Here is a 16,860-nt window from a genome sequence, read left to right as displayed (position 1 = left end):
AGGCTAAAGTAGCAAGGAAAAATAATATGGAATAGTTGTGCTAGAGCTGGGCTTGAAAAATGAGTCATTTAGCTAAATGTCTTTGCAACACTGAGCTGTTTTTACAGGACTGTACAGAAACCTTGGGGGATAGAAGATAAAGAGACAATCGCCATCTTGAAGTTAACAGTGTAAGAGAATAAGAAATGAAAGGAGTAAAAAGAGACTGAGGCATAGAAAAGGAGAAAAAGTACAGAGAAGATGGAGAACTGATGAGAAGAAAGGATGAGGAGAAAGGAAAATATAACTAAATTAAGATTATTGTTAAAATCAGTTTTTTCAAGCTAATGAACATGGAAATATTATCATATACATGAAAAAAGTGCACAGGAATTTTTTTTCTTATGGCAGAGGGACTGCCAATGACACACCTATGGTATGAATTTGCCAAAGCCCTAAGGAGAATGACAAGAATGGTTCTGCTTAAAAGTGACATGACCATGGTCCTTAACTAAGAAAAGCCTGCTAAAATGACTTACGTCATCAGGTTATGGGGGTAAGCCCTCCACAAGATAGTTGGGTCTGAGATGTAGTTTTCCTAAGAAAGAAGATATGAAAATTAGCCTATTGAGTATAATGCAAACTTTTTTGGAGAATAAGACACTATTTGCATTTCTTGCACATCTATAATTTCCCAGATTGGGCTCCAAAGAGCCCACTGAAGTTAAACTTTTTAGTTGTTTTAATTATTTTTGATTCAGTTGAATTGCTTATTTTAGCAAAGTGAAAATCGCTATGAAAGATATAGTCAAATAAGCATAATTCCTGGCCTCAAAATTCTTTCAATCCAGTAGGGTAAAAAATACATGTATGCGAACAAACATAAAACAACCAAAAAACAGTAATGGTACATAACAGTGGTAACAACAGCTATGGGAGAATTTTGTCTTGGGCGATCACAGAAGGGTTTTGGGAAAGACGCAGCACCTGACAGGAGATGGAGGATCAAAGTGCTGCCAAGTTTTATAGGGTGATGTCCACACACTAACCTAAATCTTTTTCTTAGATAACCAGATCTATTCAGTGAGAATTATTGCACATGTACAAACATTAAAAAAAAAAAAAACAACCTCTCAAGTGAGTTAGTTTTAATAAGAATATTTTCCTACTGAAATGCAACACTTCTATGTTTAAAGAAAATTATACGATAGATTTTAAGTGGAAATTACATATATTTATAAAGTATCATTAAAGCAGCGGCATAAAGTGCAATGAGCCCTAGAAAGATTAAGTTTTAGTCTATTTCCAACATTAATATTGTACGCGTTGCCTGTTTATTCATCTCTAACATGGCAATTAAAAATGATTGTGTCCTAACAAAGTAAAAAATATGTAAACTCTAGAGTGCATATAAATTTCAGAGATTGTTAGTAATAATACTAATGTAAATATTATCTCTCCCCTCACTAGTTAGAATTATATACTTAAAGGTTTTGATAACTTTAACTGAAAAGTTAACACAATATTTTAAGTTGCTTCCACACTACTTGGACTGTTTTTAAAAGAAGAAATGACTACAAACATTACAACTCAAACAACCCAGTAAAAGTTATCACTGACTTCTTACTCTTTTTGCTAATACAGAGATACCTGCAAATGACTACAAGATATAAAAACAACATTCAGACTGACTAAAAAAGAGTAAGACTTTCTGAAACATTAAACACAGTTTAGAATTTCTGCCGCATAAAAACTAATGCAAAGAGACTTATCATTGAAAATTGATTTATACTAGTTCAATGGGAGAATTCCTAATCTTAGATAAGAGTAGGAATAGAGGAGGGATTTTCTACGGTTCAGGATTTGCTTATAAGCATTAATAATAGGACATCATTTTCTGTTCTGGGTATGTAACATAAATACTTTGTGAAATGAAAATTTAAGCATAGTGTATACTTACAGATATTAGAATGAATGTGCCCCAAATACAAGAAAAAAGGTAGAATGCACTAAGCTGACCAGATTCATTAAACTTGCTGTGTTTCGTTTTGGAGAAATGCATTCGCCTGTTAATTTTCTAAAAATAAAAACAACCGTAAGTAATTAAGAATATATTATAAAGCATATTCAATATGTGACTACCGTTAAGTATGGAGAGCTAGTATTTTATAAAGTATAGATTTCTAAGATTGTATACTTACATCCAACACATACTCTTGAATTATGGCATGAATAATTATCGCCACTAGCATGTAGAAGAAAACTGTAGCCAAATCTTTGATACCATAGTAATAAAGGGATGTTGATTCAGTAGCTTGTTCTTCTGAAGGCCAAAAAGGACAGAACACACATACACAAAAATATACGTAAGATTATAAAAACAGCACTAAATACAACATAGTTATGGAAACAAACAAGAAAAGACTAACCTAATAAATAAGTTCTATAGAAACATTATAGGTGATTTGCTCTTGGACATCTTAAGTCTTAGAACAATGAAAATTGAAGACTATCCAGAAATCTAAGGCCTCAGAAATTACTTACAAAAGACTTGACACATGTTAGTTACAGCCATTAAAGACCAAAAAACAGGGAAGGGGAGGCCATACTCAGATCCTTGGGAAGACTCTAAAGTTGATATTATTCCAGGCAGAGATTAGGTTACATCAAAGTTATACTTAGCCTACTTTTCTGTCTTTTCAAAGAATTTTTGAAATTTTCTACCTCTTTTCAACTAGACACTTCATTATGATTCTGATAGAAAAACTGATTTAACTTCTATTTGAATGGAGTTTTGACCTATAAGCACTATAGACAGAGGCAACTGCTACTTAAAATTGTTTTTGATCCTTGAAATTATTCTATCTTTCAAAACAAATCTGAATCAAATACTTGTGAATTGCTGTTAAGTTGTTCTCAAGCTTTATGTTTATGGAAACTATTTGGGGAAAAAAGCATTACTCTTCTCTGGCATATTCAAATTTCAAAACAACTTTGTCATTTTGAATGATCTGATATCTAAGTCACTAAACCAAATATGGTTGACCCTTGAACAACCCGGGTTTTAACTGTGTGGGTCCAATTACCTTTAGATTTTTTTCAAGAAATACAGTACTGTCAATGTACATTCTTGCCCTTAAATTTTAATATTTTCTTTTTTCTAAAATAAGTTTCTTTTCTTTAGTTGACTTTAAGAATGCAGTATATACCACACATAACATATAAAGTATGTGTTAATTGACTATGTTATTGGTAAGGATTCTTCTGGTAAACAACAGGCTATTAGTAGTTAAGTTTTTGGGAACTCAAAAAATTGTATGTGGATTTTTGATTGCACAGGGGTTGATGCCCCTAACCTCTGCATTATTTAAGGGTCAAATACATTTATGCAACTATATAACTGAATTAGACCCAATTCAATGTTAAATAATTAATCTTAAATTCTAAATATAGAGTCAAATACTTGTCTGAATATGTTAATATTTTATTAACCAAATACTCTCACCCATGCTGGTTAATTGTATATCACTGTATTCAACTACAAGCAACTTCCAGTAACTTGACTTTCACATTGCATAATTTAGAAATAAAACTTTTAGGGGCACCTGGGTGGCTTAGTTGATAGAGCATGTGATACTTGATCTCAGGATCATGAGTTCAAGCTCCACGATGAGAGTGGAGCTCCCATTAAATTAAAAAAGTGAAAGAAAGAAAGAAAGAAAGAAAGAAAGAAAGAAAGAAAGAAAGAAAGAAGAAAAGAAAGAAAAGAAAAAAAAGAAAAGAAAAGAAAAGAAAAGAAAAGAGAAAAGAAAAGAAAAACTTCAAAAAATAAAGCCTGAAAGTGCAGTTTGGATGCTATTATAATTCCTGGAGCTTACTGACATTTAGAGGTAGAGTACAACAAAAACACGAAAATAAAATAGACTTAAAAGGATTGTTACTTTAGGTCCAAAACATAACTCACAGATCAGAAAAACTGAACCTAAACATTGTACCTTTAGAAACCGTGACTGAATGATAACACTTTGGACAAATATATAATATCTATTCTTAGAATTTTCTTATGAAAAAGATCAGAGGGAAAGGAAAAAAAAAAAAGTCCTCCAATGGAAAGTCAAGTCCATTTACAAAATAGCCAGTAAGTGTTAAACAGATTAAATTTGATTTTTCACGGCAGCCCCGGTGGCTCAGCGGTTTAGTGCTGCCTTCAGCCCAGGTTGTAATCCTGGAGACCCGGGATCGAGTCCCATGTTGGGCTCCCTGCACGGAGTCTGCTTCTCCCTCTGCCTGTGTCTGTGCCCCTCTCTCTCTCTCTCTCTCTCTCTCTCTGTTTCTAATAAATAAAATCTTTTAAATAAATAAATAAATAAATAAATAAATTTGATTTTCACATAATCTATAGAGTGAAGCCAACAAAACATCATTTCTTGCATTACAAAATCATTAAAATAACATTCACTCCAATCATGAATGAAATCTATGAAAATTAAAGAATTTAGTATTCATGGTAATTTCCTAGTTTGTTCAAGTAAACCCTTCCACTTAAATAGAAAATTCTGAAAGAAAACTACCTACCTGTTGCAGGGAGGGTAACATTGTACTGAAGAGTAACAAAAATGATAGAGGCTTTCGCTGTTATCTAGAAAGAAAAAAAGAAAAAAAAAAAAAAGATCAAGTCAATATGTGACCTTCTCCAGAGTAGCAGATCAGGGGAGGAAAACATTATGAGTTCTGCCCTTAAATCTAAGAACCAAGGGCACCCTGGTCCTTGTGGCACTGTGACAGCCCAATTGGAATTCCTAATCACCACGGGGTTGAGCTTGGGAGTTGACATAATTCACGAGAATGCTGCAGTTTAGACGAGGTTTGTGTTATTCTTAACTTCAAGATTTCAAAAGAGACATTCTATAGTTTCTGTAAATAGGGATCTGACAATGATTCTCTACCCTAGACCTGTACCATAAACAAAGTCCCTATCAAAAAAGCCTGAAATGTAAATTAATAAAGAAAAACACACTTACTACCACAAAAATGGATCAAAGGTGGGGTCTGTGGTGTGTGTGTGTTTATCTCCCACACATCCGGGATAGTTAAGTGGTCAATAAATATTTAACTGACCTGATTATTGGTAAAAGTGGTCAGAACAGAAAAATGGAATGCTTACTCAATATTTATAGGCACGAGATAATGTGCTAGACAAGGAAGGATAACAAAGACGAATGATACAACCGCTGACCACTTGCAGCTCAGGTGGGTCAGGAAGACAGGTAAACAAATTGTTATAATACTATACAATCAGTATTCAGGATAAACAAATTTTTTTTTGTTGTTTTGTTTTTATCTTCCTGGGGTGGGGTTCTGGAAAGGCTTCTCAGAGGACGTGGTGTGAACTGTCTCTTGTAAAACAGAAGTTCGAGGCACCTGGGTGGCTCAGTTGGTTAAGTGCCTTTGGCACAGGTCAGGATCCTGTGGTCCTGGGATAGAGCCCTGAGCCTGGCTCCTGCTCAGCAGGGAGCCTGCTTCTCCCTCTGCTCCTCCCCCTGATCATGCATGCTCTCTTTCTCTCAAATAAATAAATAAAATCTTAAAAAAAAAAAAAGAAAAAAGGAAAATAGAAGTTCCTTAGGCTCACAAAGGGGGATGAAGAGGGCAGTCTAGGTAGAAGAACAGAAAGTGCAAAGGTTAAATATTAGCAAACATGAGGCCCGACACGGATACACATTAGTAAGTGGTAGAAAAGGCTAGAAAACTGTCAATTGCTAGAAAGGGCCTTGTTTGTTGGACTAAATAGTTTAGATTTTATTTTGGCACAACTGGAGAATCAGGAGATGGGGGAAGTTCATTTGTGCTTTTTGGGAGGATCATGGATATAACTAAGTGGTCTCTCAAGCTCCCTCAAATCCAATCTCCACGCTGCAACCAGAATCATCTTCTGACCATGTTAACACCTTTCCCCATGCCCCTCCATCCCCCACCTCCACCCTGAAAATTCTTCACTGGATTTCCATTCTTTCTAGGATAATGAACAAAATCTCTTTAAAAAAAGATTTATTATTCATTTATTTAGAGGATGAGCAGGGGGAGGGGCAGAGGGAGAGGAAGAAGAAGAGACAATCCCACAACTCTGAGATCATGACCTGAGCCAAACAAAATTAAGAGTCAGATGCTCAACTGACTGGGACCCTCCAGACCCCTCCAAGAACAAAATGTATAATGTGGCCCATATAATAATCCCTGACCCTTCCCCTCTGGCTTTACCTCAGACCACTGCCTCCAGCATTCCTCCTGGCACAGGGTCTGCACACACAGCTCTATCTGAAACCTTGTCCCTCCCCCCTTCGGATTCCAGTCCAACACATCTTTTCAAGGAAGCCTTCCTTCCCTGTCTTAGAGAAGGTCACTTCCTTTGTTAGATTATCTCAAAGAAGGTTCCTTTCTTTCCAAACACATACTCTTGGTGTGATAGTATTACTAATTTCTGTCACACTCATCAGAAAGTAAGCTCCATTAAGAGTTGGGACCATGCCTATTTCTTCACAGTATGGTTAGAGCCCAGCATGGGGCCTGACCTATGTTAGGTGACTGATCAATATTGTTAAATACATACTAGATAAAATATAAACTGGAGTAAGTACACAAGTCAAACATAAGACTTCTGCAAGAGACCACACAAAAGATAGTAAGGCCTGAACTGAGTCAGTGGCAGTGGGATAGAGACAGAACTTCTGAGGCAGGATAAGGCTTGGGGAGCAAAAGGCAAGAGTTGAAGATTACGTATGGATATGTATAGCTCGAACAACTAGGTGAAAAGTAATACTCTGAATACCGGAGGAGTAGCAGCTTTTGGAGCAAAGAGAAAATACTGCGTTTTAGATAAACTTAGATTTCTGTGAGATATGCAATAGGCAGATCAGCCTAAACCTCGAACTCTGCAGTGAGACCCTTGTTTACAGTAGGTAGTTGAAGCTGTGGGGACATATAAATCATCTACAGAGAGTGGGGGATCCCTGGGTGGCGCAGCGGTTTGGCGCCTGCCTTTGGCCCAGGGCGCGATCCTGGAGACCCGGGATCGAATCCCACATCGGGCTCCTGGTGCATGGAGCCTGCTTCTCCCTCTGCCTGTGTCTCTGCCTCTCTCTCTCTCTCTCTCTCTGTGTGTGTGTGTGTGTGACTGTCATAAATAAATAAAAAAATTAAAAAAAAAAAATAAATCATCTACAGAGAGTGCACAGTGTTTGTAGAGAAGTAGGACAACATTAGAATCGTGGAGTGGGCAGAGAAAAACCTGGTGGCAAAATAAGAAGGAATGATGAGAGGCAGAAAGAGAATGAAGATAGCTTGATGCCCCACCGCCAAGGGGGAAATGTTTCAAAGAGAAGTGAAAGAAAAAGAATACAATGGACCAGGATGGTTTAAGAAGCCATCAACAGTGATGGCTTGAGTGATTCCAATGAAGCAGTGAGAACAAAAACCTTACCATAGTAGACTGAAGAACACAGGAGAAACAAAGTGTATCTAGCGATAGTTGTCAGGTCAAGATTTATGTTGCTTTTATGATGAGAGAGACTGAACCTAAGTGGGGGAAATCTGGAAGGTGCCAGGGAAAAGGAGGAAATTAAACGTATAAGGGGATAATAGAAAGATCTGGTAGGGAATGAAATGTAAGGATTGAGCCAGAAGTTAATCTCGAGGTTTTCTTCTTGGATGGAGAAGAAGATAGTAAGTAATGGATGAGACAGTTCAAAAGGCAGGAAAAGTGAAGAAATTCACATCTAATAAACTCTTATTTTCCCTGTGTTGGGGGGGGGTGTGTAAAAAAAAAAAAGCAGTGCCATCTGTTAAGCATAATTAGGGGCTAGAATGATGAGTATTTATGTGATTCCTATAGGGAAAGGAGCTGGCCTGGGAAAAGTAAAAAAGATCACTGGGTGTTACTGATGTCTGAGTTTAGAAACCTTTGATTTGTAATATAATCTATCAGCACAAGTGTATGACTTTCTCTGGCATCCCTTAGCAATCCATGAATGGAGAAACTCAGAAAGGCAGAGGGCAGACTGGATCGATGGCTGGGTATTTGCAGGGCTAATACGGTAAACAGATCAAGAGCGAAAGGGAGCTGAGGGCCGGGGGTGAGTGTGGACAAGTCAAGTGTGCAGGAAGAAAGTAAAGCAGAGAGGGTCAAGGTACCATAAAAGCTTAGACTAGATGGAGAGTTGGCATATGAGCAGTAGAATGAAGGTCTAACAAAATGTAGACTGTGGCTGAGTTCTGCTATACTGGAATTTAGAATCTGGAAACAAGGCAAGCCTACGTGATGAAGTCCATGGAATGGCCACAAAAGTGAGTTGCTTAACTGTCATAGATATGTAAAGGTCTTGAATAGAAAAAGCCAGCAAGGCTTCTGGTATTACCATTTGGGTCATCCACATGAATGCACTAGAGCAGAATGATGGCATGAGTTTCCAGGGCAACACTGCTTTCATGTGATTATTTTTTAATAAAGTTAATTACTAAATTTCATTTTTTGATCATGAAAATTTTCACTAATTTCACTTTTATTTAGATTTCACATATATCAACATGTACATACTTACTCCACGTATCTATTTCTATTTTGGAATATGAGGTTGCCGCTACCATAGCTAAGAAAACTTCTCAGGAGTCCTTTACAAATGACAAGTAAAACTTTTCAAAGATAAATATCAAATACCAAAAGCAACAAAAATTAGATTATCTTTTTATGGTAGGCTTCCAAATAAAATTAAAATCTGGCCTCCAGCTACTTTAGCATGTGGCATTAAGTAAAGCAAGAGGAAAAATACAAACTACACACCCCTAAAGTTTTATAGAAAAATCATGCTACTAGCCATTTCCAGGCCTCCTAAGCCCCACACCTCAGCCAGCACTGCTTTAAACTAATATTATAATCAATTAATGGTAAGACAAATTAGTTTGGAATAAAATATGCTGCAGAAATATATTAATACACTCAGAAGTAAAAATAACTGAGTTTATGACAGTTTTGGGCCTGTGTATCACTGCTTTCCATTTATAAGAAAAGGGGGATCCCTGGGTGGCACAGCGGTTTAGCGCCTGCCTTTGGCCCAGGGCGCGATCCTGGAGACCGGGGATCGAATCCCACATCGGGCTCCCGGTGCATGGAGCCTGCTTCTCCCTCTGCCTGTGTCTCTGCCTCTCTCTCTCTCTGTGTGTGACTATCATAAATAAATAAAAGTTAAATAAAAAAGATCCATTTATAAGAAAAGAATGAAACTTAGATACATCTTAAACAGGATCCACAAACTCTAAGGAATTCCCTATTTCTGTGTTGCATGTATGAATACGCTCATGTTTTCTTAATCAAGAGGTCACTAGCTTGGGCTTTATGTTTTTTTGTTAAAATTATTCTGTACTTTTTAGACGAAGGTGTGATTTACTATACTGACTGTACACCTGGAAGATAAAGATGATTTTTGAGTATCACATTCCACTTCCCCATGAGCGTAAGCTTAAATAAAATTAAGCCCTTAAAAAATGAGACAGGAAGAAAATGTTGGCATTAAGGCAAGTCATCCTTAAACATAACAAGCCTCCGAAACGGTTGCAAGATAGCTATAATTGTGAATGTTTCCACAAACCTGCATGGCACAAGCCACCTAGATTCCTGCAGAGAAGCTCCTTTCTAGTAAAAAATATTCCTCTTGAAACCCGTAACTCCTCACTCCTCTTATCCTCAGTTGGATTCCCAAACACCCCTCTATTTTCCAAATGCTCGAGTTTTCCCAACTCAAATATGGAGCCATTAACTAAAGACCATGATTTGCATTATGTGGACAGATACTGACTGTACTAAAACCATGATTTCAAAATTAACAAGCAATTCTTGATAACATGAAGTTTCCGGGAAATTAAACTTAGATTTCTTCAAAACAGACTACTTCCTTATCAACCTTTTTACACATAATCTCTTTAGAAGCTAACCTGATAGGACTCTTCTCTCACATAAAAATGCTGTCTTCTATTTTCAACTTTGATAAAATATCTAATGAATAGTAATAGCTACTATTCATGGCATGGCTCCTGCAAACCAAGCATGGAACTAAAGTCATGATACACATTATTAGTTAATTTAATTCTCAGGGTAACAAAATGAGCTCTGTTTTACAGAAAGGACCCAAGTTCTGAGAAGTTAAATCTGCCCGAGGTTACCCAGTGTGCAAGCTGCAGAGCCCTAACGTGAATATGGATCCCTTTAGCTATAGCATCTAATGCTTCTACAGTATATTTATATTGATTTTTCATTTTGGCTAGTAATACAGTATCCGTTACTGCTTTGTCAATTTCTTGGTAAATCTGCTCACATTTTCTCAATATATTTACACAAAAGGTTTAACAGGTTCTACTGCAAAAAAATCAACTTCTCTATTATTCTAACACAAATACTCTAATTCTATAGTTGTATCACTTTTGAGATTCAGTAACAATTATTTTAAAAAACTAAATAAAATTAATTTTGTCAGGTTTTTCCAATATGTAGATAGCATGAATTCAAATCCTAAAACTTCAACATATGGTAAGAGAAATGTACAACTTGCACAAACTTCCCTCTTCTGTGTATTACTTTAACATTCTCTTTTGAACTATAAACTTCTATTTAGATCTCTGTTAGGTCTATTTAGATTTATAAATTTTACAGATTTACGTAGAGGCAAAAATCCACTTGCTATTAAAAAACATAACTGACATGGAGCGCCTGGGTGGCTCTGTCGAATAAGTATTTCAGTCTTGATTTTGGCTCAGGTCAAGACCTCAGGGTTGGGAGACCGAGCCCAATGGCTGGCTCCTCGCTCAGTGGAGAGTCTGCGTGCTCCTCCCCGCTGCTGCCTCCCACCCCCAATTAAACAAATAAAATAAAATCTTAAAAAAAAAAAATCGTTGACAGGTGAGGCAAGGTATAGATGGCGAACTTCCCTAGAAATATGCTAAGAGATTGTGAAATCTTTTACATAAAAGTAAAGTTACACCATTTCTAAGTATCAGGATTTCTGATTTACATTCCATTTCATTCAAAACATTGCAAATATACCCTGCAGGTTATATTATTCTTAAATTATATTTTTAAAGTCAGGAATTCTTACCATGTGGAGATGGGTTATAACAAGTTTTACAAAACTGTTAAATAGGCTGTACATATACAGGTATTACTTCTAATATCAAAACAGAAAGTACATATAAATACAAAATTCAAAAAGTGAGTCCAAATGTTTAGAATTGTATTCTTCATATCATACAGTCATAGAGTACTTTAAACAGTCATCAGATGCAGTCACACCATATTATCTGATCCTTGTAACACGACAACGGCTGTGAGAATACTACAGGTGCTGTTATTTCCTTACATTGAAAAACTGAGGCTTAGACTTGGGTCACCCAATAGGTAAGTAGCTCAGGGCCAGCCTAAAAAACGTGGGACATTTGTTAGTTCTTTTCTACCTTCTTTTCGACCATATCTACTACCTCGTTAGCAGTGGATTAAGTGGAATAAATGACACTGCCAGGAATTAAAAGCATCTGTCTAGATCCAGAAAAGCCTATTAGAAGAGAAACAAAGCAAACTAAAATGTTATACTACCTAATAACATTTATAAAACCCACAGGGACTCCAGTTAAAAATTCTATTCGTTATATAAAAATTAGTGAAAGGGAATAAAGGGAGAGAAAATGAGTGAAAATATCAGTGAGGGTGACAGAACATGAGACACCTAACTTTGGGAAATGAACAAGGGGTAGTGGAAAGGGAGGTGGGCGGGGGGGTTGGGGTGACAGGGTGACGGGCACTGAGGGGGGCACTTGTCGGGATGAGCACTGGGTGTTATGCCATATGTTGGCAAGGAAAGGGAGGTGGGTGGGGGGGTTGGGGTGACTGGGTGACCGGCACTGAGGGGGGGGGGCACTTGGCGGGATGAGCACTGGGTGTTATGCCATATGTTGGCAAATTGAACTCCAATAAAAAAAAGAAAAATCAGGAATACGTAGTTAATACAGCCACCCCCCCCCAAAAAAAATTCTACTCATTTTATTCATTAAAAAACGTATTCGGCTGTCACTGGCTGCCGCATTCTACTGGTTTTTCTTAAGAATTTTTAACCCCCCCCCCCCCAAAAAAAAAAGAATTTTTAACCCAACTCATCCAACAAATGTTTTTTTAAGCACCTACTATGTACCAGGTGCTATTCTGGGCACTACAAACAGAGTAATAAAACTTCAAAGCCTCTGGCCTCACTGAAGTTACATCCCAGGAGGAGGGAGACAAGGAATACATAAGTAAAATAATTAGTGTAGGGGATCCCTGGGTGGCTCAGCGGTTTTAGCGCCTGCCTCTGGCCCAGGGCGCGATCCTGGAGTCCCAGGATCGAGTCCCGCGTCGGGCTCCCTGCATGGAGCCTGCTTCTCCCTCTGCCTGTGTCTCTGCCTCTTTCTTTCTCTGCGTCTATCATGAGTAAATAAATAAATAAATCTTAAAAAAATAATTAGTGTATCTGATGGGGGCACAGCGTCTATACACAGAAACATTAAAAAGGAAAAGATCAGGAATGGGGCGTGTGTACCGAGGAGCGAGGGAAAGAAAACCCGTAGGATGCTCCGTACACGTTCACCTTGCAAAGTTTATCACCCACATTCAACAGCTGTGAAAGAAGTCATCAAAATACGAGATCTGTGGGAAGAGAATTTACACACTCCTGACATATTTCCATCGTCTCCTACTTGTCGGAACGAAAAGAGAATCGCTCAAGCTTCTTGGCACGGCTGTTGAGAAGCTGGATTCACGGCTCAGACCCTGTGGCTTCACGGGAAACGCGAGAGCACGGCAAAAAAGGAAAAAAAAGAAAAAAAAAAAAAAAGAAAAGTTCGCGAAGTGGCGGTAGCGCCGGTGGGGGAGAAGAGTGCAGACAATCGGGCGCGCCGGACTCGTGGCGACCGCCCGCGGCCCGCGGCCACCGCCCTGCACGGAGGGAGCGGGCGCCCGCGGCGTGTGCCCCGCGCGCATCCCAGCCGGGGCCTCCGGGGACCCCCGCCCGCCCGCCCGCCCGCGAGGCCCGGCCTGCTCGGGTCTCCAGCCCTCGCCGGCCCCACGCACTCGGCGCCCGCCCGCCCGCAGCCAGCTCGTCAGCTCGTCAGCTCGTCAGCTCCGGGGCCGCCCCCGCCGCCGCCGGCCCCTCGCCGGCTGCCACGTAACCCTTCGCGGGAACCAGGAACTGCGCGGCGCGGCCGACGTGAGGGGCCGCGGACCGGCCGGGGGCGGGGGCGGGGTGTGCGCGGCGGCCCGGGGGGCGGCCAGGCCTGCCGGGGCTCGGCATCCCGGGGGCGCGGGGCGCGGGGCGCGGCGGGGCCGGGCAGGGCAGGGCAGGGCCGGGCAGGGCAGGGCAGGCCCGCACCTCCCCCCGTCCCGGGCCGAGGCGCCGAGGCCGGCAGCCGGGGGAGGCGCGGGCGGGCGGGCGGGCGGGCGGTTGAGGCGCGGGGCGGACTCACCTCGAACATGAGCCCCAGCAGGAAGACCATCGCCACACAGGAGACGATGTCCGCGTGATTCTGCAGGATGAATTCGTGGCTCAGGACCGGGGGGCTCTTGGTGCTCTTCTTGCGAATCGCCATGGCGAGGCCGCCGCCCGTGCCTGCAGGTGCTCGTCCCCGGCGCCGCTCTCCAGCTGCTCACAGACTGGCTGCCGCCGCCGCCGCCGCCGCCTCCCCCTGGCTGCTCCTCACCGCCCCGCCGCTGCCGCTCGCTGGGGCTTCACTTCCCATCCCACAGCCAGTACGCAGCCGCCGGGGCCGCCCGGAAAAAAAAAAAAAAAAAAAAAAGGGGAAAAAAAAAAAAAGAGAGGCAAGCCCACAGCGGGGGTGAGCATGCGCACCAGGGAGACGGCGCTCGCTCGTGCCGGGGTCGCCCCTGCGAGCCCACAGCGCCCCCTGGGGACCGGAGGCCGTCGGCCCACGGCCCGGCCTGGGTGGGGAATCGCAGCGGCGCGCCCACCGCTCCGCTCGGCAGCTCGGCTCCTGGGCTCCGCCGTGGAGGTTGGGAGTCGTTTGAGGCGCGAGCTTCCTGCGCGTAGTTAACAGGTGGGGGCCGCGGGGGGCCGCGTGCTGTGGCGTGCGTGGCCCCGGGCGTCCCCTCGCGCCCTCCTGGCCACGCTGAGCCGGGGTGTCCCTGGTGAGCCAGAAGCGCCATCGAGGGAACCCAAACCTATGGCTGCAGCCTAACTACACAAGGGCAAGGTGCATTCTTCAGGTTTGGCATCTCAAAAGTCAACTTCAGGGTTAAACACTCTTGGGGACTTAAAAAACAACAGCAACAAAACAACCCTAGAAAACAAACACCAAAACTATCTGTTTAAAGCTTGAACTACTTTCTGGAAAACACACACACACACACAAAAACACTTCCTACACTTCCTGCTCAGCCTCATCCATCCATCCCCATCCCTCCCTGCGTCTCACCGAAGACAGCCAGGATTAGTTTGGGTTTACTTGCTTGATACTTATTAACAACACTTCTTAGTAATCTAGAGAGCTTGTTAAAAAAAAAAAAAAAAAGAAAAGAAAACGGTTTGTGGACGAGACAGATCTTCCTCTCTCATCTTTCTGCCTAGACCAAGACTGCTTTGTATTCCTTCTCTTAAATTGCACCACTGTTTACCCATTTGCCAAACCTAGAAACCAGTCATTCTGGACTGATACCTTCCAGCATCCTTCCACTTCCGAACTATCATCACACTAGGGTAATTTTAACCCCCCTCCCCCCCCCCCCCCGCCTTACCACTGACAGCCTCGGGGAGGGACTTGCATTTTGCCTACGATTTTACGACTCCGCCGAACTGCAGAGTGGTTTAAGACGATGGGTTTTTGAGTCAGACTTCTGTCGCTTATTACCCTGAATGACGGTGGACAAGTTACTTGACCTCTAATGAGACTCGATTTCCTTCTTTATTTATCTCTTCATTTATTCAAAGAATATTGAGCGTCTACCCATATGCTAGGCATTGGGGATACCGAACTGAACAAAAATGTCAAATTAGCCTGTTCTTAGGAGCTTTCATTCTAGAGAAGGGAGAGGATCTTTAAACAGGGTTTAAAAAGTGAAACATGTTGGGCAGCCCCGGTGGCTCCGCGGCTTAGCGCCGCCTTCAGACCGGGGCGTGATCCTGGAGACCCGGGATCGAGTCCCACGTCGTGCTCCCTGCACGGAGCCTGCTTGTGTCTCTGCCTCTCTCTCTCTCTCTCTCTCTCTCTCTCTCTCTCTCTCTCTCTGTGTGTGTCTCTCATGAATAATAGTAAAAAAAAAAAAAAACCAAAAGTGAAACGTTAAATTGAGATGAGGGTCCTGGAGAAAAATAAAGCAAAGGGAATAGGGAAAACATGGAGAAGTTACATTTACCTGAAGACCTGAAGGAGGCAGGGGACCAAGCCACGCAGCTGTCATCTATAAAGAGGAGACGATTGTAATTAAGTGCGATGCAAATTACATGAGATGATTCCAGGAAAGTGCTTAGTAGAGAGTTAGGGCTTTCTACATATTCGCTCTTACTCTTCTCCTTTCTGGTCAAATGATTACTAGTTTCACTTACCTCCAAATCACCTTTCAGTTTTTACATCAGAATGATGCATCTAACAGGTTCAACATTTTTTGTGGCTTTCCTTTTTCCTTCATGGAAGGCTAGCAGAACTAAATAGCTCTTCATGATTTGGCCCCTGCCTACCCAGACAGGCTCAAACCCAATCTCTTAGTGCAACATTTCCAACTCCACATACTATATATTGTAGATCACGCTCTCTTCCCATGCTCCCGACAGTTTTATGCCTGCTGCTCCTTCTGTCTGGAATGTTTTCTCCTGTCCTCTGCATACACCCAGCGCACTCCCACTGTTCCTTCAAGTCTCATTCATGCGTGATTTTCTTGAAACCGTTGCTGACTTCTATGACTGATCTAGGCATTCTGTCTCTTGGGATTCAACCGTATTTTTTTTAAAAAAACAAATTTTAAAATTGGAAGTTAAAATTTTAAATTTTTTATAATTTATATCACAGAGTTCACCCATTTCTTTTTTTTTTTAAATTTTTATTTATTTATGATAGTCACACAGAGATAGAGAGAGAGAGCAGAGACATAGGCAGAGGGAGAAGCAGGCTCCATGCACCGGGAGCCCGATGTGGGATTCGATCCCGGGTCTCCAGGATCGCGCCCTGGGCCAAAGGCAGGCGCCAAACTGCTGCGCCACCCAGGGATCCCGAGTTCACCCATTTCAAGTGTACAGTTTGGTTGTTTTTAGTACATTAACAAAGTTGCACAGCTATCCCCATATTCTAACTTTAGAGCATTTTTATCATCCTCCAAAAAATCCTGTGCGCATTACCACTCACTCTCCATTTTCCCTCGCAGGCTTGGCAGCCCTTGGCAACCACTGATCTTTCTGTCTCTCTAGATTTGCCTGTTCTGGCATTTCATATATATAGAATTGTGGACTTTTGTGACTGGTTTCTTTCACTTGAGATAAGTGAGGGTTTTGATGTTCATCCATATTATAGCATGAATCAGTATTTCGTTCCTTTTTATGTGCAAAAATAATATCCATCATATGGATATATCACACCTTATTTATCCATTTATCAGTTGATAGGCATTCAGTTTATTTCCACCTTTTGATGATCGTGAGCAATGCTGCTGTGAGCCTTAGTGTGTAAGTTTTATATGGACTCTTGTTTTCAATTCTTTTGGGTATATATCTAGAATTGCTGGTCATATGGCAACTTTATGTTTTACTTTTTGAGGAATTGTCAGACTGATTTTCAAAGGGGCTGCACCATTTTACAATCCCACTAGCAATG

The 16,860-nt window shown here is 41.3% G+C and overlaps 1 protein-coding gene across 3 annotated transcripts in view; it reads right to left on the bottom strand.

Annotated features, from left to right (window-relative positions):
- Positions 1 to 13,802, bottom strand: part of TRAM1 (translocation associated membrane protein 1) — a 34,685-nt gene extending 20,883 nt beyond the window's left edge. Inside the window, exons 1-5 of one of the 3 annotated variants that reach the window (XM_077876601.1) lie at positions 13,510 to 13,802; positions 4,555 to 4,618; positions 2,181 to 2,302; positions 1,940 to 2,056; positions 519 to 577 (exon numbers count right to left, since the gene is read on the bottom strand). In XM_077876601.1, the coding sequence (XP_077732727.1) occupies positions 519 to 577; positions 1,940 to 2,056; positions 2,181 to 2,302; positions 4,555 to 4,618; positions 13,510 to 13,632 (485 nt within the window). In that variant the 5' untranslated portion in view covers positions 13,633 to 13,802. The remainder of the gene's footprint in view (positions 1 to 518; positions 578 to 1,939; positions 2,057 to 2,180; positions 2,303 to 4,554; positions 4,619 to 13,509) is intronic. The other 2 variants (XM_077876602.1, XM_077876603.1) reach the window with 2 other exon arrangements.
- Positions 13,803 to 16,860: the final 3,058 nt, after the last annotated feature.

This window comes from Canis aureus, chromosome 28 (genome assembly GCF_053574225.1).
Source record: "Canis aureus isolate CA01 chromosome 28, VMU_Caureus_v.1.0, whole genome shotgun sequence".
NCBI lineage: Eukaryota > Metazoa > Chordata > Mammalia > Carnivora > Canidae > Canis > Canis aureus.
This window is presented reverse-complemented; position numbering and strand designations above follow the sequence as displayed.